General features: G+C 40.4%; 2 protein-coding genes across 2 annotated transcripts; one reads left to right on the forward strand and one right to left on the reverse strand.

The window, feature by feature from the left end:
• Positions 1 to 10,441: 10,441 nt before the first annotated feature.
• On the forward strand, positions 10,442 to 11,197 carry wfdc2 (WAP four-disulfide core domain 2). The gene is made up of 4 exons (XM_068751974.1): positions 10,442 to 10,541; positions 10,699 to 10,839; positions 10,963 to 11,084; positions 11,123 to 11,197. The coding sequence occupies exons 1-4, from the start codon at positions 10,442 to 10,444 to the stop codon at positions 11,195 to 11,197; spliced, it is 438 nt and encodes a 145-aa protein (XP_068608075.1).
• Positions 11,198 to 13,048: 1,851 nt separating this feature from the next.
• On the reverse strand, positions 13,049 to 20,104 carry pigt (phosphatidylinositol glycan anchor biosynthesis, class T). Its single transcript, XM_068751996.1, has 11 exons — positions 19,747 to 20,104; positions 18,973 to 19,150; positions 18,122 to 18,249; positions 17,905 to 18,005; positions 17,542 to 17,716; positions 16,954 to 17,051; positions 16,707 to 16,863; positions 15,755 to 15,955; positions 14,538 to 14,703; positions 14,282 to 14,365; positions 13,049 to 14,160 (listed from the first exon to the last, which is right to left on the reverse strand). Exons 1-11 carry the CDS (start codon positions 20,102 to 20,104, stop codon positions 13,911 to 13,913), a joined length of 1,896 nt encoding a protein of 631 aa, XP_068608097.1. The 3' UTR covers positions 13,049 to 13,910.
• Positions 20,105 to 20,693: the final 589 nt, after the last annotated feature.

Here is a 20,693-nt window from a genome sequence, read left to right on the forward strand (position 1 = left end):
GTTCACTTGTGTAAAGTCAGGAATTATGTGCTATGAACATAACTTTTAACCTTAGATTTACCGCTGATGAGACCTCGCCCGTGTTCATTGAATGCTTTGCTTCAAACAGTCTGCGCGGCGCACTGCTAAATCCTCACTGATTAAATTCCAACACCAATGATTATACTTAATGAAAAGCAAGCAATTAAAGTAAAAGCCTGATCAAATGGTGGCTGACAGTCAGGAATATGCTGACATGTAATTGAAAATGTCCCCCTTATTCATGCTCTCTGCTGTCCCTGTAATATGAATCCATTTTACACAGATCATGTTCCTGGAGAAAACAGAGGAGATGATACTTAATCAACTAATTGACACAACATAGACCTTTTTGAATGTGTGTGTGATCAGTAACAGCCCGGCCCTTCTCATGTTTAAAGCTGAATAATTCACCAGGATGGCATCTTTGGATCCAAATTTGCTGTGACTATATTACAGCCACTGGTGAAACACCCTGGGTGGCAAAAGTTTAAAGGTTCAATAAAGGTAAAGTGTCTTAAAGTAAATTAAGAACCTTATATCACAACCTCTCTTTGTCAATGCAACAACAAACAGAGTGAACTGGGAAAAGCATGCGTCAGTTTCATTGATCAGCCATAGCATTAAATGTTATTACTCGTCAGGCTTTTTAGATCAAAAGCAATTATTCATAATTCACCTTTTCAAAATCCCGTGGTGTCGTGCTGTACTACAAAAGCAACAGAGAGCATGGAATACAATTTAATGGATTATCATTTTTCCGTGCGCATTATGACACAATGACACAATTACCTCGAAGCTTATTTTCAAAGCGGAAAAAGGAGGATTGTGTGACAGAAAAATAAGGCGGATAATATGCTCTCTTGTGCTTAACTTTAACAAACTTACAGGCTCAAGGCGTGACCGCTTCCCAGTCTCTCCTGTCATGGTTCACAGAGTGGGAAGGGCCCAGCGTACTGTCGCTACAGGTCATTGTTACCATGCAGATGAACTAAGTGACAATAATTGAGTTAAGAGGGGTAACAAATAATGTCATGAGTGCATGAAGTGGAAAGAGTCGACTGATTTATTTTTTAAAACAATACATGCCAGACCAAATCAGTTTTATTGGGAGTTGTTGCGGGGCTGAGGAAGGAGTGGAGGTAAGGGCTCAAACTGCAGCAAACAGTGCCACAGAGGGCGTCAGCAAGTGATGGTGCAAGGATGCAGATGTGTTACTCGGGATAAGGACAGGCATCAATATGCTAATATATTCTCCTATATGTGTACTGCAAGGAGAAAAAAGTATGATACGTATACGTAAAGGTAACACATACATGTATGTTTGCATACTATGAATTTAAATAATCCACTATTTCTTCACAGTTTTTCAGATTATTTATTTCCCTCTAATAAAAAAGAGTAGCTGTCCCAGTTTTAGTCAAGACATGCTGAGACAGCTACGTCTGTAGGTGTGTGGTGAAGCTTGGGCTGTAGAAGCAGACTGTGACTCATAATCCAAGACGATGGGGCCCTGAAGTCGTACTGAGTTTTCTCAGTGTACCCTGGTTCTCATGCTTATACAGGACGGGCACAGTGTTGACACCATCCTCTTTTTTGTTCCACTTTTTTTTGGGGGGGTGGAAGGTGGTAGAAGTTCTTAAACTGTCCTCTAAACCGTCTCGGAAAAGCTCAATATGAATAACTCTGCAGGAGACACTTGAGAGCCTGTTAAATATGCACTTAACTACAGCAAGAAATACGCCCAGTGAAACGAGCCTGGAGGGATATGGTAGCTTAAGATATCACAACAAATGATGTGCTGTGAACATAGTCATTGCCCGGGGCCATCACAGTGACTAATACGTTTAGCTGTGATTAAACATTCTGCATATTTAATGTGAAAGCTGGTCATGTTTTATGAGAAAGAAAAGGTACTGCATCATACTTGTGTTGTTCAAGAAAATGGTTATAGTACCTAATATGAGCAGTCAGTATTTTTAATGTCCCTTTAGATTATTTTGTGCTTTCAGCAGAGGGCACTGCATGCACTAATTTGTAGATTATATTTATAGCACATTTATTTTTTTCCCCATTCAGTCGTTCAGCAGAACAAAAGGAAGCCTGCTGAAGGAGGTTGGAGCAAAAGGACATGTGTGGCAACTTTTGGAACTGAGGTTAGTGTTAGGGTCAGTGTGCTTCTCATCTTACATACAGACATTCATCTTCTCTTACAATTAAAATTAATGTAGCTACATAATGGTTAATTTTTTTTCCACTTCCCAGACTTTGGTTTCTGGGTCATAACATGGAAAAGAAAAGCCAAAGAAATGCTTTTAATGCACTTGACTTTCCTGCACTGCACGGACACATGCATTGTGTATTACACCTGATATTTCCATTCATCTATTGCCTGTCGCTGTTTTTCCTGTATGTGGTTACAAAGGAGCTGGAGCCCATCCCAGCTGGTTGAGAAGCAGGATGCACAAGTCAGCCGTTAAACAAAGATTTCAAGTAGAAAGAAAAACTTTTATACACAGTATTATTTCATTGTCACATTAGCTGTGCAACATGCTCTACGTTGATGACTCTGAGGTAGCAATCCTACATTCAAATGCATGGAAATCAAATCCTCATGCTGATAAACAGAAATGGCATGAGAGGCCAGCGTTGGCATTCACTCACTTATTGATGTTTGTAGGCAACATGCACAAGACAGACGCACACAATGTTAACACCACACTTGGAGGAGTTCATTCCCGCTGTCCTTTCAGGTCAGTGGTTTCATGAGCTGTAATGGGGGGGGGGTCTTAAATTATGAATGAAGAACCACTCTGTGGAAGATGTGGATGATGCAGATTATTCATCCCTGCTTCCTTCAAAGCAACTTCTCAGAAAAAGGATTTCACAGCAAAAGGATGAGCGCCGTATTACTTAGAAATGTAAAGTAGCTTACAGGCTGCAGCCAGCAACTGGTCTCTCCATCTGGATATTAGCCTGGATCACGGCCTTCAAGGTTTTTAATTCTGTGGGCTTCCGTATGGATATGGATCGTGTGGTAAAAATTGTATCTAAAATGAATTTTGCATTGTTGCAAATCCTATCCTTCAAATGTAATTGTGTTGCTTGAAAGGTTGGAAATAATGATCAAATATTTAAAATGGTTTTTTTTCCTCTCGCTTTTCATGAGAAGGATTTAAGCTCTTGAGACATTTCCCCTCAGACGTGTTCAGTGAATAGTTTAAACCTGTGTTGGTCAGTGTTTGCTGTTCATTGACACGATCCATCCTGGAGGATATCAGGATGATGATTGAACAACATGACAGTTGCTCAGGTGTGCTCACTATGAATGGCCACTCTACAATATCGATTTTACGGGGAGGGGAGACTTTTAAATGTCTCTCATCTCACATGACTGGGACAGATAAAGATACAGCTCCTTTTTTTTACAGTCAGATGAAGCAACGTGAGGGAGAGGAGCATGCAGGTGAGCAACAGCTAGACTGATGAACTACCAAAATGGAAAACGAATGACAAAAGGACTGCATACAACACTGATTCCCAAAAAAAGTTTAAATGTGCAAAAACGTAACTACAAGCAGTTTGCAACCATTTGCAAATAAGCTCTGATCAAATGGAGTCCAATATATTTCAAGTTCAATGTGAAGAGACGGGGGGGGGGAGCCTTTCATCCTCTGAATGTTCAAAAATGTGCTGATAAGCGCAAATTTCAAATTGGTTCTAGAACTCCTGATGCCCTGTTCAAAAACCATGCAGCATCTGTGATGTTATGGGGGACAACATATGCCTCCATTCAGATGCATTACTTTTCTGCAGGGTCATTCCTGTTTATTCCAGCAAAACAACATCAACGACAGCAACATCAAGGCACTTTCTAAGCAAGAGCCATTTGTTACTTGTAGTCGACGTTTGGGCCTGTTCCCCACTGAAAGTCACAGTATGAAGTACAAATTAGAATAACTGACACTCTGCATCTAAAAACAGATATCAAGCCAGGACAGGAAATATTTGCACTTCAAAACTTCAGCAATTCCATATTGCAATTGATAGAATTTCCCATTCGCTAAACGCTCAGTGTTGTCAAAAGAAAACGTGGTTTGACAGTGGCAAACATGCCCATCCTCAATAGTTACCAAAAATTACTTTGAAAGTGACAGTTACCTTACAGGATATAATAATTTTATGTATCTTCAACACAGGATCCAATTTGGAGTTTTTAATAACAGATGATGACAGTATGATATATTTACTCTCAGAATATGATTTTTTTTTAAAAAGATAAATTAAGATGTGCCTCCTTTTATGGAAGCCTTATTGTTCAAAGCATAGTGTAATTTCACTTGAGTGTGAATTACACTCAACATTAAATCTGCAAAAATATATAAATAACTAGTGATGATGATGGTGATGCGAGATGAAGAGCAGGTTGAGCAGCGATCATAATCAATCACCTCGAAATGAGAAAGCCAGAACTTAATCCTACACCCTCATTCCATTTGTTTGTCTTGCCGACAAGCAAGCTATTTAGCAGCAAAATAAAAAAATAGAAAAATCATTTTAAAACTGAGCCATGTCTGTGGGCCTGAGGTTAAACACCAGCAACATCAGGGGAGGGAAGACTGCTGATGACTTCATCGGAACAGATCAAGTTATGGGTGATTAATTTAGACACCGAATCAATGCGTGCCTTCGGCTTCATCGCAGTCCTGCAGACGTCAGAGGCCTTCATTAACCTGGTGTAAAAGTGGCATGTCTAAAAGACTCCCCTGCTTTTCCAATGGTTATTTCTTCAGGAGAAATAAAGATTCACTCTAATCATAATCTTTAAATCTCGCTCAAATCCCTGTTTATTCCCATTTCTACACTTGTTTCTATTCTACTTCCCTCGTGTCAGCCAATATTAAATCAGCGAGAAGCAGGTTAGTCAGTCTTTGCTCTTAACTTTTATAAAGAGGAAGAGAGGGGGGGAAAGAGGACGCGGATAGGATACGGAGGAAGGGGGTAGGTACTAAGAGAATGGGAGGAACAAGAAGAGAGAAAGGAGAGATAGGGAGGTAGCGAAAGGGTGCTGAGAGGGGTCTGACTCTGGCATAAAAGTAAATTCAAATGCATTATTCATGGTTCTGTGTGTCAAAATATCATTTACGTGTGCTGTGTTGACTCATGGCTCGTAAAATGAGAAGGACATGAAAGAGAGTAAGGATGGAGGAAATAAACAACTCAGAAGGCTTTCGCTATTCTTTGGCCAAAAATAAAAAAAATGGAGCCCCAGCGTGCTCCCTCTCAACTTATTAGGCATCAATTATTTATTGTATTCTCTGTTCACTATTCTTTATCTGCGTAATAAGCAGCCACCTTGTCAGAGAAAGTCTCAAATCCATCTTCAAAGTTTGCAGGGTTGAAAGGGATTTAAAAAGTGTATTTCATAATGGTAATACAAAAAGAAAAAAAAATCACCTCTTCTTACTGACCTCAAAACCTGAAGCTCCACGCGTATATGAGGATCATATATTTTTTTTTTAATCAAGCCCAATCATATATCAATAAATGACTGACTCTTCATGCTTCAAATCTAGGCCATGGCTTTTCCTTTTCCATTTTAATATTTTGGATTTTCTGTATAATGAGTGCTGCCACTAATGTACCTCCAGCAAGCCTGCTGTCTGTTTTCGACCACTGGCTTCATACAGTCAGTACATTGACACTACAGCGTCCCCTATAGGAGGAGGGAGGTAGTGCCACCAGCTTCAGTTTTTAATAGGGCAAACTAGGATTTTCTTTCCCCCCCAATTGGGGCCAGAATGTCACACAGACCTCTGGGAAAAATCTAAGGGACTCGGAAAAGGAAAGGGGAAAGATGTCACAAATGTTTGTCTTTTATTCAAATAAGTGAAATATCTTTACTCTTTCATAGTATACTAATATGTAAGGTGTATATATATATTGGAAACATTCCCTCATAAATTGAATTGATCAAAGATGTATGGAGCATAAACTATAGTAGCATCTGTTGTAAAATGTTATGCTTATATATTAAAGCATGTAAATGGATAATAGAGGGTACATACGTTTCATTCTTATCTTCCCTGCATTCATTTTCTTCTTCCCTCAATCCTGTATTAGCTTGCAGGTGTGTGTGTATATATATATATACATTGATATGTAGGTGTGTGTGCCACGTGAGGGTGTGGGCACATTTGACCTGCTCCAGTTTTATTTTGATTTATAAGGCTGGTGGAGAGCATCATCGCAGAATCGCTTCATCTTCTCTCCTTTATTACACCACATTTGTTTTCATTTTACTCCCAAGGACTGGCTGAATACATTACAGATTTCCCAAGGGGCCATGGGGGGGACCTCCTCCGCCGCTGGGGACAATGGGATGACTGGGAGGGATTTCTTAGCATGCTTCATCATTAGGAGTATTAGCATTATTACGTATTCAAAACATTATCATGGGATTATGATCATTTTCTGTATCAGCTGGTTAAGTAGGGGGAGCGCTGGTCAGGTGTATTCGGCCGTAATAGCAGACATAATTGCTGAGACCAGTAAGGCAATTAGCGACATTACAAGGGTCAGAGGGGACTTTGCAAAAGAGCCAAATGTTAATATAAAAACAAAATACACAGGAAAAATAAAACATGATATGGCAATTGGATTTAGCATGCAGAGGTCAATGGCAGGTTAATGCACAATACAATATATGATTGATAATGGGAGCCCAGTGGGGAGGAGCCTTGGGGGTTAAAGGGTGGTGTTGAATTGGTGTTGGTCATTCCAGAAACAATATGAGCACAAGGTGGGGAATTAAGCCCATTTATCTTGTTTGTCATGTAATTTTAGCACAGAGATTTATGTAATACACTGTAATTTGTTTCCAAACTTGATGTTTTCCACACATTTAATATCTCTCAAATATGTCTGCAGACACATTCTCATATCCTCAAAAAGAATAATTGCCTTTAATATTTGCTGTTATCTATAAGAGGTAGCTATTGAATTTTCCAGATCATGTCATGCTGGAAAAACTGCAGTCAAATATTAATATTTGCTGACACAACTTCATTTTAGTTCACGTCAGCCGTATTTTCCCTTTCCTCATGCAAGCATATCAGTTTGCTGTTCTTTATCTCCGTCTTCCATCCACTGGCTTACTGTGGAAACAATAGAAAAGGCACAGGCAGTCCACAACTCATCATCACCACATGTGCTCTAACTTTTACTTACAGTCATACTGAACCATCTTTCCTCCACCTCATTCACATGTTCAGCATTCACAGCCGGCAGTGAAACTGATAGCATCTACATCATTTCAAGGACACACAATAACACCCAGTAGCCCAGCCTTGTTGCATGAATACATAGAGGAAAGGTTTCCAGTAACATTATTCTATGATTGAATTCCCAAGGACATGAGGAGAAAAATGAGAAAACAGAAAGGGAGGGGAAAGGAGGTGTCTGTAAGGTTTATTGTGGCAGGACTGCATTATAAAATCACCAAACTATGAAAACACAGTAGCCGCTTTTACAACACACAAGTTCTGAACATACATGCTTATGGAAATATACAAGCATATGACAACCTTGAAAGTGATAGATATATCTGATAGTGTGTGAATGTAGCAGATATTTCATTAAACTTGATTAAAAACAAAATCTAATGAGATTTCTGTAAGGAAGCGGTTGGACATGTAAATTGAATGGCCTTTCCACTCCTGGGGTAAAATCACTTCCCACTGCTCACTTCACCCTGTATAATAACCCGCGGGATTCTCCCCATTAGAGTTTAGAGGATGGCTGTCAGTCACACCAAACCCAGACAGAATATATTGACCCAGCAATGCAAACACAGGAGATACATCAAAAAGGCATATTTCTGTAAAATGATCAGAATCAAACCAAATAATCTTTTGATATCATCCAATTCATGCATTTTGATTTTGAACAGACATAATATTGGATGGGATGTTGTTAGGAAGTAAACTGTATTGCTATAATCCTATTCTATAGTAGGATTTATTATACTTCACTAATAATGTTCAGATTGGTGGAATATAAAATGCAAAAACACAATGCCTCAGATTTTCAAGTAGACAGCCCCACCCAGAGGTTAGGGGTGGTACATCTCCTACAGCAGGGAGTGCCACTTTAAAATATACTCAAGCCCAGAGTGCAAACGCTTACTTTTTTAATAAAATAATTTGTAAATGATGTTTTTACAGTGTTTTGCAGTATTTAAACATGTTAACTTAACTACTAAGTGCTTAGTTGACCGTTATGCATAATAGTGTAACATATATGAATCAGTGTTGTGTCGGACACACAAAACTTACCGCAGTCAATAGGACAGCCTCCTTCATGTATTCTCCATCAGTGAAGGGTTTTCCTTGTTTCACTATGAGAAAACTGAGCTAAACATGGTGAGAGCAGTAAACTACGGTGTCCTACGAAGGACAAAACATATATTACTTGGCTCAGCAGAATAATATGTCATGTCAATGATTTATGTACTAAGGACTTTCAACGGAAACAAGACCGCAAGGGCTTTTTTGAAATGCTCCTCTTAGACAGGATGTTTGACTGTACTTGTACTGTAATACATACTACTGTTTGACTGTACTTGTAACTGCTCTAACATTCTATCTAATAAATATATTCATCATCATCATATGCAGTGCTACATCACCACCTAGCGGTGTGTTTTAGTTATTGCCATAACGTTTTCATTAAATACTATATTTTATGACTCTCCGCGTGTCAACATAAATACCCTCTGAGGTCATTTCTTAGGTTGCCGACCCCCGTCCTACGCTAACATCATACAAGACGGTATGGTCCAGAGACATGCTAATAAAACACATGAGCCTAATTACTGTGGTGCTTCACTTTATACTGATTTCTACTATAGAATGTATTTAATATGTTTATTCAAATACTACACTCATAAATCTCGAGTTATGTCACATTATGTTGAAGAGCATTTTTTATGTACCTCTTTGTTTCCACTCAAGTTAAAGTGTTAGTCCTTAAAAGTCAGTCCACATTCAGTGTCCTATACTTCTCTGCTCACTCCAAAATCAGCATTATGAGCAATCAGTGGAAATATTTCTAACTGAGTCAAAAGTGATGATAAAAACCTTTGCTGGATTCTTAATGAATTTGTTGTTCTATGCTGGTACACGATGACCCGGGGCATCAGATAACACGCACTGACACCAGTAAACTGGTCACAGTAAACTCGACATTTCTCCTCAGGTTAGCAGACGTGGCTCTTGTTCTATCAAGAGGCTGACTGAGACAGTTTTGTTGCCTAAAAGCATCAACAAGAGCAAGACAAAAATAATTTCATGACTTTTTTATTTCATGCAAAAACAAAATCCTGTAGTAATTCTGTAGTTATGACAATCATGAAGGGAGGAGAAGGAGTAGAATATGAGATTATATAAATAACAGTTTACCTTCTATGACTATACTGGCAGATATTTAAAGCTCCAGCACAAGAACATCTAAATCTGCCCTTTTATCTGGATTGACTCCCAAAGTTAATAAATTCTTCTTATGTGTACAATCCTCCCACGAAGGGCCGTAGTCAAGCTATAAACGAACAGAAAACTGAAATATTTTCCAACCTCCACCAAGGTGGCGCAATTCCTCCCGGATGTCAATAAATCTAAAATAAATACTTCATTGTGATTTAACCTGGATGTGATGACATTCCCCTATGATTTGAAACCACATGGGTATTATTATTATTAGTCTGATAATTCACTGAGCTCTAATCTAATTTAATCCAAGGGATTTTTGGAGATCCATCAAAATTGACTGCTATCAGTTTCAGCTACAAGTGCATGTTCGCTGTAAGTTTTGTAGAATTATTACTTCACATTCAAGATCACCACATCTGGAGTATTACTTGGGTCCAGATCAGGTTCAGATGTGGACATCATGCTGTAAACTATTTAGTAAACTTCAAGCTTTGTAGGCATCAAAGAATTTGGAATTTGGAACAATGAACGCTCTAAAGTGATTGTGGATCTGGAATGAATGAATAAATTATTGAGTGAATTTTATTTTGGTTCACTTTTTTATGAAACAGTACAGAAGCGTAGAAGTGCCAGTGTTTTGGCTAATACTACTAACAATAGTTTTGTTGTTTGAACAAAAGGTTGTCTCGTTTGAATGTAAATTGAAAATCAAAACACGAAATACATTTTTGTCATTATGTTCTAAGCAAACGTTCTGTCAAAGCAGCTCATGTGAAAAAGGTATCTGCTGTCAGTCCATCAGAAGGCTTGGGATGAGGGGGATGAAGTCGACGGGCCCCGGGACCCAGCCTCCTCTGACTGGGCGTTCAGCCTCCAGGTCCTGTGCTGCTATATTTATCCCAACAGGAGCACATTCTTGTGTGCGAGAAGTGAACATGGAGAAACACTGCTCTACTGTCTGTGCACTGATCACACTCAGCGTAATTGTGCACATCAACATAGTTTTACCTGTGGAAGCTGAATGTATTTTAATAGGTAAGGGGTTTTTTTTAGACTTTGTTTGATGTGTGATCTTCTAATTAGTGTTTATGCTGAAATTAGTGCAAGTTTGTTTGTTTCCTGACTCAACCAACCAGATGCTTTCATTTTTGTAATCATTTTCCCTTGTCTCCTTCGCTGCCTTCATTCTCAGGTAGTCTAGAAAGACCAGGCCACTGCCCACCTGTCCCGTGCGATGTCTCATCTGAGGGCTGCGTCTGCGATGCAGACTGTAAAGAAGACCACAAGTGCTGTGTCTTTAGCGGCAAAGCTGTCTGCGTCCCTCCTGATTTCTGTACGAGCCACAATCTTCTCAGAAACGTGCAGAAGATTTTAAATGTCACTTTTGTTTTTCATTAATTGTGTTAGTTCTTTGTACGTAATAATCGTGTGTGACTAATATCGATTGTTGTTTCAGCAAAGCCAGGAGAGTGTCCTGACAGGAGCTCGAACATAGGGCTTTGCGCTGAACTTTGCTCTAACGACAGCAAATGCCCCGGTGAGGAGAAGTGCTGCTTCAATGGATGTGGACATGACTGTGTTGCGGCGGCACAATGACATGGCGTGAGGTGAGATAGCTGTCGCCTCACAGCAAGAAGGTACCGGGTTTGAATCCTATCTGTGCAGAGGTTGCATGCTCTCCCCGTGCCTGAATGTTTGTCTGTCTCTGTGTGGCCCCATAACAAGCTGGCGACGCATTCGGGGTGTACCCCGCCTCTCACCCATAGCCAGGGCTCCAGCAACACCCGTGACCCGCAAAGCGGGAAAAGTGGCTGTTTATCTATAAGTGGATGGATGGATGGATGGATGGAGGGAGGGCTGGATGGAGGGATGGATGTTGCTCCATACTGTATCCAACAATATTGGATGTTTAATTTGTTTTCTCTCTGTATTAATCTTAGCATAATCAACTCAACCATGTAGCCAACATGTGCTATCTGTGTGACCTTGATGTGAACCACATTGGGAGTACAACTTGTGATAAGCAGGAGAACAGAATGTGAAGTTAGAGTTTTCCTTATATATCACAGTGTGGGGAAATGCGCGTCTTCTCGTCTTGTGCAGGACAAATCTTGTTAAAAGCCTTTTATACTGTGTTTTGTGGCTTTCTTTTCTAGCTGAGGAAGAGTCCAGATCCATTTCCGACTGTACGTGAGATCATTATTCAATAAATATTTGACTCTGAGACCAACTTGAGCGTTGTCTGGTTGTTCACTCGGAGCCGTCAGTAAAAGATCGGAAGAGGGCGAGGAGAAAAATGCCTTCCTTTAACAGTACAAAGATGTCAATCCCCACCAAACACTAAATCCAGCAGTGTCTGTGTGATTTATAACATCACATGCATTAGCTTTTTCCACCCATGTTTTTCTCATTGACAATCAGTGAGGTCAGGCCGCTGCCCTCTGCTCCAGGGAACGTCTATGCCGAGTTCTGATATCATGATGTCCAGTGCTCTCTGAGCAGCATAAGTGTTGCAAGACAACCTGCGTTCAGATTGGCCCAATATTTGGGCATCAATTTGCACAAAATCTAATCTTCAACGAAAGCAAAATGCTCTCCTTCTTGTAGTTAATCATTTATATTCTTCCACCTTAAGGAAATACAAAGATTTATTTGTTTAGTTTTTTTGTCCATGTTTTATGGACAGGAGAAAAATTGCTATTTGTGTGTGAAAAACCAGGATTATGTTTGTTTATGAGTGTGTGTGTACTTCAATAATGAAGTTCTACAAATTATACTTCATATTATAATTTATTTAAAAAAAATGTAGGCCATCTGATTTCATATGTCCATGTTATAAATTTTTTGAGGGAAAAGCTTGGATGACAAAACTAATTCTGAAATATGCCGACGAGCATGCAAAGTGCTTACAGGCAGAAAACGACTACAGGTTTCCCTAAGATCTTACACATGAAAGCCTTTTACATCTACAGTCGATGCCTCGTTAATCGCTAATATTAACTAGACAAAACAAGCTGAAGGCTGCTGATGGATGTGAAATGCAGACAGAAGGCCTGAGCCAGCAGAGCGATGGCACAGTGTGAACGGATTAGAACAGCATTTATGTGGAATGCTGCTTGTTCCCTTTGATTCTGTTCCATGCCGTTACCAAACATGTAGACTAGAGTGAAGAAGCGCCGACTGGCTAAATGCAGTTTGTCTTTGTTCTCCCTGCCTGCCAGAAATGGGTTTGTTGACAAAGTGTGAGCATGGAAGAGTTTTAGTGATATTTCTGGGTCCTCCTCAGGAACATTCTTAGTTTCATATCCCACCATCTCACCAAGGACAGATGCAGGAAATACACCCATATCGGACCTCCGCCGTGATTCCCATTGGCAGAGAGGCATTCTAGGAAGAATTCATCACCTGATCTATGAGCACAGCAATCTGGAGAAAATCATTTTCATATAAACTCTACTGAACAATTTAAGAAAAAAATGTTTTCTTTCCAAAATAAACTAAATAAAATTTTAAACACACTTAGACGGACACATATCAACGGTATTTCTTTTTATTGTCACACAATTTGCTTCTTTAAAACAATAACTGCACAAAAAGTAGAAATAGAAGTTACCTCATTTTTTCCTTTTTGCCATGGAGTGTACAGCTAACAAACATTCCCACTCACATCCAAGTGCGAACACAGTAAGTTGGAAACAAGGCATTTCATTCGTCATATTTACTTCCAACATTCAAAATTCTTTTTTTTATTAATGTTTTGGTAAATTTCTATATATTAGAAACATTAGAAATATATCAGATAACACAAATGAGTCAGAAAACAATAAATAAAGAGAAGAAGTTTGTTTCATAGTTAAAGTTCGATGCAGTGTTAATTTGGGGTTGGATGTGTAAAACTTGGAGGCTATAGTATCCTGCTATAACGGAGGTTTGAGGGAAAAGGATGTTCGTTTATGTCTCCTGGCAGGGAGATGGCTCTCAACAGGCAAGGAAGCTGGATGGATTTGAGCAATCCTCCTCCTTCCATCTTAGCTCTGAGGCTTTAGGACATCAAGTGAAGCCATCAGGCACAAATCTGTGGACGCTTTACCTCGGTTTCCTCCTCAACACCACAATACGTCAGGAAACCTAGGTCTTTATTATGATGGATTAGAGTCCTGGCCTAAAAACTAAAAACCAAACCAAACCAAACACATGCTGATGTAGTTACAAATACAGTGCATACAACATCCTGGGCCAGCAGGAACTCATCCTGAAGACAAGCCGAGGCACAAACCTTTAGGTTGCTCATTTTCAACATTCACACGGATGCTCGTTTCAAATTCTCCCTGAATATGTCACATGTCAGTGCCTTCCCCGAAAAGGAAACTTTCCTTTGTAAAAGTAGAACTAGCTTTTCCAGAATCACAGCGGCGGTACTCCCCTCATCTTTCGGATGACGTTGGCTATCCTTTTGGCCAACCCTTGGCTGGGCTCCTCTACCTGGAAACTCCGGGTGAGCAGGTTATAGAGGGAGCCGTATCCCACTGCCACCACAGTGCAGGTCAAGCAGATGACGTTATAAGGCATGCTGAAATCTGGAGTAGGCAGGTTTACCAGTAGAGGCTCCGTGTAGACGCGCACAAAGTAGCTGGACTCCTCTCTACAGGGGAAACTGAGGAAACATCCGACCGTTAGCCTTTACAGACAATATTTTGATGCTGGAGGTCAATGACCAAACGAGCAGGTGGCAACAACTAGCATCTTCCAAAGAAAAGAAGCGAGCCAATACTCACAAGTTGCTGAAAAGCGGGCGTTCCTCCGTGATGTTTGTATTCATGGCGACTACACTCGGCACGAGAGAGCTGATCACTGAGGATCTAAATGTTAACGAGATATATAGTTTTGAGTTTTGGAAAAAAAAAAAAGACTACAAATATTTTCATCTGCTGCCACGCCCCTCAATCTCATTCATCATCAAACAATTTTTGATCTGACAGGAGAAGCAACACGTGTGCAACTTCTCGTCTGAAAACAATCTGCAAAGCTTACCCGACATAGAAGCCATGGCTGGCGTCAGCGGGGTATTCGGTCCACTTGAGCAGAGCCCTCTCAAACTGAACGGTGACCTCTGTGACGGAGTTTGGAGGCAGCTGGATCAGCATTTCCAGCAGATGGGGCCTCAGGCGGTCCTTAGATGGCTGGTAGTGGATATAGCCTGGACAAAGAAGACAAAGGAATGATAAATGATCAAGAATTATAATATTTAGCCAAAGTTCTTTGCAGTTTTATCTTATTTTATTTACTTTCTTTAACCAGGAAGGTCAAATTGAGACAGACACAAGATGTCTTGTGCCAGAGTCTACGGTTAAAATGGCACCAGCTCGAATGCACAAAGCAAAAACAAACCAAGTTATGAACTATCACTCATCTGCGCCTCCTTGTGGTGAAAAGAAGAAATAGCATAAAAATACATGAAAATGAATCCTGAAGGAAAACTGGGAAAGCAAAATATATATTACTCATCAAATTAAAATAGCAATTTACATACACTACCAGACAAGATTGGACTCACCTTCTTATGTAATGGTTTTTCTTTATTTGTATTACTTTCCACGTCGTAGATACTTACTGAAGACATCAAAACTATAAAGATGCATCAACTGTCCAGCAACTACGTGAGTCAAGGCATTCAAATGTTCAAATAGCTGCTTAGAAAGCACTAAAAAGAAAAGGCCAAGCCTGACTTAAACCCAATCAAGATGGTTTAGGAAGAGAGAAACTGCAGAGTGAAGGGAAAAGGGCCAACAAGTGCTCGGACCATCTGGGAACTCCTTCAAGCTGTTGGAAAACCATTTCAGGTGACAACCTCGTCAAGCTCACTGCACTAAGACTGTGCAAAGCAGTAATCAAAGTAAAGGGTGAAGAATCTAAAATATGAAACGTGTTTGGAGTTAGGGTTAGATTTACATTTTCGTTTACTCCATAATTCCATGTGTTCATTCATAGTTTTGATATCTTCAGTGAGAATCAACAACGTAAACCAGTCATGAAAATAATGACAAGGCATTAAATGATTCGGCGTGTCCACAAACGTTTGACTGGTAGTGTATAAAAAGTATAATCAAGAAGTACAGTAGTAACCCTGCCTTTTCCTTAAAGCAAATATTATTTTTACATACAGGATCACTTTAAAGTTCAAATGTTAAAACAGAATCCTTTTTAGTGGCGCACATGCATCCCATCTCTGCTTTCCTGGAGCGACTCACTGGGCTTGTTGTCCTTTGCTTTGCTGGTGACGGTGAGGGTGTGAATGTAGAGACGAAGATACCAAGGCACCATTTCCAGCAGCAGCACCGGGAACGACCTGTAGGGGTGGTTGTTGAACATCAGTGTGTGGATCTCTCCGGTGTGCAGCCCATAGCCAGCCACATAACGCTCAGCGTGGAGCAGGGGCCGCAGCATGTCACCTGCAGGCGAGCGAGGAAAGAACCGTCTTTGCAAAGTAGAACTCCAGTCTGTTACTTCCTGTCTGGACTAAACAATCTATAGATTACAACAGGACAGGTAGCACAGAAACCAACAGTAGAACTATTGGCATAGAAAAGCACTCAGAGAGCCCAGACCTCATCACAAGGTTCTAAATTGTTCCTGGTATCTTTATACACCAACCATGAAAAGTAACAGTGAATCATAGTTGATTTTTTTAACTGATTTTGAATCCGTAAATGGAGTTTTCAATGTTACAATTTTATATTTTTTCCTAATCTCGTTCTGGATCCGATCCAGATTACATTTGGTGGTGAGATAGAGGCCCCCACCCTACATGAGTGTGCCAAATTCCACAAATATCAGTCAATAATCAAACAAAATATTGAGGAACAAATTTTGAAGCTCCATTGACTACGATGTTACCAAAAATCTGGATGATCACAAAAATTAAATCGTCTGTTCCTGGTAACATTCCCAACATTTCCTGAAAATGCCTTTAAGAACTGTCTGTAACTTTTTGGGTTATGGTTCTAAAAGACAGACAAATAGACAAACAAACCAACACCTGCGGTTACATAGCCCCCGTCTCGGCGGAGGTAATAATTTAAAGGGGCTCTTGAATTATGATTAAAAGGTAGAAACACTGAGAACACAAGAACAGCGGTTATAAGAGATACAAATAAATAAATAAGACAAACAGATGCAGCTGAAGCCTCTTTTTTTACTAACCTTCGTTGGACTTCCAGCGGATCAGCAGGTTGAGGGAGCGCAAGGTGCCGAAGGTGACCTGTTGGGTCAGATCGTAGACGGAAAAGGTTCTTCGGTCTCCGAGCACCACATTCTGACTCAGCAGAGGAGTGGCCGGGCTCACCTCAATCTGCTCCCCCTGAATGAATGAAAGAAAGAAAGTTGTGGTACCCACGTTACAAATACAACAACACAACGAGAGTGGGCCTTCGAACAGTAGAAATCACACCTCAGCGTTGCTGATGACGTCGACATAGATTTTACTGGAGGAGGCCAGAGGACAAGCTTCTGTGAGGGTCCGGGAAAACATCTTAAACAGAGACCACTCTGAAGAAACAAGCAGAACGTTTCCTCACACAACAAACCCGAACACTAAACTGAAATTCAGGATGAACGACAGCAAAAAAAAAGAAACAATAAAATGATACAGCAATTTACTGTGGGTGACATCCCTAAATTTTAGATTCATCAGTTATTCACTTTTATTGCGCTAATGGATGATGAGCGTTGTTGTTACTGACTTCAGTCCACTGTTTATGAGTGGGGAGCAGCTCTTCAAAAGCAAAATGAATGAATGAAACGCCTTTTTGTTTTTCTTTTTCCAGAAGTCATCCATCCTATTTTGTTCACAAGAAGCTTTGCTTTGTTATAGAAAATGCACAAGCACTTTGACAAACAAGCCAAAAGCTGAAGAATTCAACGAGACGGGCTGTTGCACTTTCAATATCGTATTCAATGTGCATTGTTGATTTCGTATCAAGATCCTTTTATTGCCCAGACCTTCGATGAATGCAGGAAGAGAGCACTTTTCGCTCACCGCGCTTTCCTTGTGCAGAGGTGTACATATCAAAGACCACGTTCAGCGTCTGCCTCAGCTCCCAAGATGGAGTTTTGCATTCTTGGTCCTGACACGTGGGTCTGATGTGAACTGCCTGGGAATGAAAACTGCTGTGGAAGAGTTTCTCTGACTTCAGCAAGACAGCAAGACCAGCCTGCAGGGGGCAAACATGGACACGGAAAGGAAGAGAAGGAGAACGAGGACTTGGTTGTGGTTACTAATCACCAAATAGCTGATGCGTGAGACCATACAGACTACATGCTCCCTTCCTTTACAGGTTCGATTTATTGTGTTTATCAAAAACAGAGCTGTAAACAAACAAACAAACTAACGGAGGCTCACCTTGGACCCACATGGCAGGAGTTTCTTCCAGGGTGTCAGATTCTCAGTGCAAACAATCTCCCGTGGGAGAGTGGCATAGCGGAGGAAGCGGTGGTCCGTGACTTCAAGAAACAAAAAAACAACAACCAATCAGTCCACATTTACTCAACAGCATATTTACATTTGCATCTATACAAGTTCATAAAAAGAGACGAGCAGGGCAGGCGCCTGGCCGCACCGTTGACGACCCCCAGTGGTTTGAACGATGCGCTGGGCTGCACCGTGTTGGTGGAGTCAATGAAGTTCAGCGAAGCACAGAAGATCCCTGATAACGCATTGGTCAGCTCCTTCCATGCGCCGTCCACACTGGAATAACAGTAGGACAGCGTGAGAAAATAATTTATTACAGTTATACTGTTTGAGACGGCAGAATAACAGAGGAAGTATTTCTGTCAGTTTCCATTGAGATGCGGATCAGAAATGTGTCAACCTAAAATATAATGATTAGGATTATTTTCTATTTGTAATGGAGACATAATCCAGAGCATCTCAAATCTTTTCCTCGTTATATACTTTCAAGCATATACATATGCTTGTATATAACGTTATATAAGTTAGCATATGTTGAGCTAATTGGATTGATATGACATTTTAAACACTCGCTCTTTTTATTTCGCTGACTGATTCATTTTGTCAGGGCAATTCTCCACCAAGAAAGTTCTTTACAGGGTGGAAACATTCAAGTTAAAAAAACTGCGTTATTATAAACGTGCAAACATTGCTTCTTTCTATGTGGATCAAACGGATTCACGTTAACAGAAAAGGAAAGACTTTGGTGATCATGATATTATGCTGCACATGTGCAGTGACTATAACGTTCAACCTAACCTAGCCTGTCTTTGTTTGATGGTGCAGACCGGTGTCCAAAAACGGAATTGATATTTACGCATGACTAACACAATGCCCTGACGACCACCTTTGACACCAGTTATACATTAAACTTTCTACAATCAATTTGACATAATCAATTTATGTAGAATATTAGCATCACGTGACCCTGTTTTTTGTTAGAACTCATGCTGTACTCACTCCGTCACAGAGTCCTGGAACCAGACCCACAGTTCCGCCCCAGGTGGGGATGGCTGATACGGCTGCCCCCACTGCATGGTCCTCCAGTAGCCCTGGGTGAAGGAGATGTGCAGCTCTCGCACCGAGAACTTGGAGATGACCTGGCCCAGAGACTTGGGAAAGAGCCGGTAGTGGGAAACTGAGAAACATAATAAGTGTACAAACAGAGTTTTGAGTGAACTTGAGCCAAACCATTGAATATTATAATATATTGCATATAATTTATTAACTTAATATTCAGTGACGCTTCAATAGTTTCTCACTGTTTACGAGTGACGGATCTAAAGCTGTTGGGACAACAACAAAAAAACAAAAAATAAAAGCTTTTCATTTCACATTGGAGCCTTGATTTACAAATGAAAGTTAAAATGTATTTCCCCCGGAAAAGAGGTTTTTGGACCGCTGAGCAGTGGTTCAGCTCTTCTCCTTAGCCAGGTAAGAAGCTTCGATCATCTCTGGTCCAGGAGTGGCAACTGGAAAGCGGCAACTGCGATATTTCCACACAAGGTGTTCCAAAATCCTTTACGAGCTCTGTTAAACTCGTGGTGTTACATATTGATCTCAATAGTTTTATTGCATCTTCATGTCCCTGTTGTGAGGCTATCAAAAAGTCCAATCTTTTGTTATTGCCAACACGATTTGATCACAAGTGTTCGAATATTTCACTGAGGGCTTGAAACTATATATTTAGATGATGAACATAAAACCTGCATGTCGTGCTAACAGTTAGCTTACCTTTGTTTCTGGTCATGAAGTCGCTTTCCCACAGAGTGCGGAAATGAAAGCTTGCATAGATATCTCCTGAGTGCAGCGGTCTGATGACCAACTCCTCCTGAAAGTCGTCTTTAGCCTGTGGTGCTAGTGGGGCTGCCCCGGCTCCCCGGGCTGAGGCGCCCTCCTTGTGGAGAGCCGCTCGTCGAGCCTCCGTTTCTTCCGCTGCTGCGGCTCCTTCGGTATCTTTGCCTGAATTATGAGCCGCTGCGACATTGTTAGCGTTAATTGGCGTCGTTTCTTGACTGTGTGCGACATTAACTACTGAAAAACTCAAAAGAATAAGAAACACAGTTGAAAAGCTACACCTGCGAGCTGCCATTTTCCGCTTCCGGTTAATTACTTCCGCATTTACGCGTCATACACGAAATCAGCAAATCGGCGGCTTCCAAATTAATAAACAAAATGTATTGATAATTGTTATCATATTTTACGAGTACGCACTTACGGGTACAGCACGGCCTTTATTTAAACTATCATTTTTTGCAACAATCCTTTTTTAAAGGGTTGAAATATTCGCATATCGTAGTAATGATTAAAATGTAAATTTATTATTTCTCGTTTTCACGCTGGGACAAATTTAGTCATTGATTAAGAAATAAAATAAACAGATTTGCGAACTCCTCTTAGACATAGTGCGCTTTGCAAAGACCTGGATCGAGATAAAGGGAAATAAACAATACTGAAATATATTCAAATATTCTCAATATTCATTGTAATTGTTGTTATTAATATGTCTATGGTTACATTAAAATCCATGAGCACAGTAGATTAATTTAATTTCCATGTAAATTGTAGATCGATTCGGTCCGTTGCTATTCACAGCTTTCACTGCTTAAGGAGCCATAATAAAATTACAGACCCTAAAATAAACGATCGCTGTGTATGAAGGCGGACCGTCGTGTTTCACA

The sequence above is a fragment of the Brachionichthys hirsutus genome, chromosome 2 (assembly GCF_040956055.1).
Source record: "Brachionichthys hirsutus isolate HB-005 chromosome 2, CSIRO-AGI_Bhir_v1, whole genome shotgun sequence".
Lineage (NCBI taxonomy): Eukaryota > Metazoa > Chordata > Actinopteri > Lophiiformes > Brachionichthyidae > Brachionichthys > Brachionichthys hirsutus.